The 1,628-nt window shown below is 43.4% G+C and overlaps 1 protein-coding gene across 1 annotated transcript in view; it reads right to left on the reverse strand.

The window, feature by feature from the left end:
- The window catches only part of LOC106148628, a gene marked incomplete at both ends in the record, with an annotated part of 3,436 nt that extends 1,808 nt beyond the window's left edge, over nt 1-1,628 (reverse strand). Inside the window, 2 exon segments of the mRNA XM_013514784.1 lie at nt 353-438; nt 1,247-1,628. Coding sequence (XP_013370238.1) covers nt 353-438; nt 1,247-1,584 — 424 coding nt within the window.

A 1,628-nucleotide genomic window follows, 5' to 3' on the forward strand; every position in this document is an offset into this window, starting at 1 on the left:
AATTTGAGTTGTTGATAGGAAAATGGATGCACCTTGAGTCCATAGTGTTAAGTGAAAGAAATCAGACATAGAAGGTTAAATATTGCATGGTTTCTCTTACAGAAGCCACCTAAAATACAAAGATTTTGGGGAGCAAAGTGAAAGAAAGATGATATGAAACCGGGAGCCAGACTTCATGGAGACGGGAAAGGGGCCTAGGGACTGGGGAGATAGGAGGGAGGGAAGGGAAAGAAGAACTAAGAAGAAACAAGATGCGATGTGTATATGCAGCGATAGCCATGACGAACATATTCATAATGTGTCACAAACGTATTAATAAACATTTTAAAAGCGGAGCTGTCCATTGACTTACTAATCCAGGCAGTAGAGCTTGTGTGATTATTCCGGATCCACTGCTGCTGTGACGGAAACTTCAAGGACTTCGCTCCTGTTCCCAACCTTCGTAGGAGACACAACACATTGAAAGGACTGATGAGCAGTGTACCAGAGGTCCTGGCTCTCCCACCTGTGCAGGTGTGAGCTGGAGTCCAGAGTCAAGGCCCTTGCTGCATTTTTCCACACTCGGGTTCTGTTCGCCACTGCACGCTATTTGGGACCTGGATCAAGTAGTATCCCCCGCTCCAAAACTGAGTAAAGTACTGGAGTTCCAACTGCTTATTTTTTATTGATGATTCAGGATCTTGTAATGACTCAACGTCATCAACACCATAAATTATTATTTTACATTATTATAACTAATGGAGGTGGCATGAAGTTAGAACCCAAAACATGCATTGGCAGGCGTGAGTATACTCTGGGAACATTTTTATGGCCACTGTGTTAGTTTCTGTGTGTGTGTGTGTGTGTGTGTGTGTGTGTGTGTGTGTGTTAGCTTCTTATTGCTGTTATAACAAATCACCATAAATTTGGCCTTAACACAAATTTACCATCTTCTAATGGGTCTTTCTGGGATAAAATGAAGGAGTTAGGAGGGCTCCCCTTAATCGATGGCTAGCAGGAGATTTTGAAAATGCTTTCTACATAAGAACTTTCTTGAGATTTATTTTTTCTATAAAATAGAGACTTGTTTTAGGTTTTTACTTTCTCTGCTGTACCCCTGTAATACAATTCCAAATACAGGCTTAGCAAAACTTTTTATCTTTGGAAGGCTGGAAGATGCAGCAAAATAGAGATTTCTTCCTTCCTCCTCCTCCTCCTCTTATCACATTCCCTTCTCTAGCTCATCTCCACTGCCCTCCCCCCTTACAGGTTTGTTACTGAATGCCAGCCATGCACCGGGCAGGCCCGCATTAGGCTTGTGGGGATCCTCAGGTGAAGAAGATGTAATTCCTCCTTAAAGAGCTCACAGTTTATTGAAGTCTCTAGATAGAGAAATAATGGATTATTAAGTACAGAGAGACAGAGACTGTCAGAGGCATCCACAGAGCGTAAGTTAGAAGAGAGAGTCATGCCTAATCGCTCAACCTGCCAGGGCAGCCTGCTAGGAGGAGGTAAGGTCTTATTTACGTCTTGAAGGGCATAGAAGTCATTCAGGCAGGTAGGGGTGTTGGTGGTGGTGGTGGTGGGTAAGGACCCGAGGGGCATGTGAATAAGGCATCTGCAGGGAAGGACAGTTTTTGTTTTTGCAT

This window comes from Chinchilla lanigera, unplaced genomic scaffold (genome assembly GCF_000276665.1).
Source record: "Chinchilla lanigera isolate Chin_1 unplaced genomic scaffold, ChiLan1.0 scaffold00024, whole genome shotgun sequence".
NCBI lineage: Eukaryota > Metazoa > Chordata > Mammalia > Rodentia > Chinchillidae > Chinchilla > Chinchilla lanigera.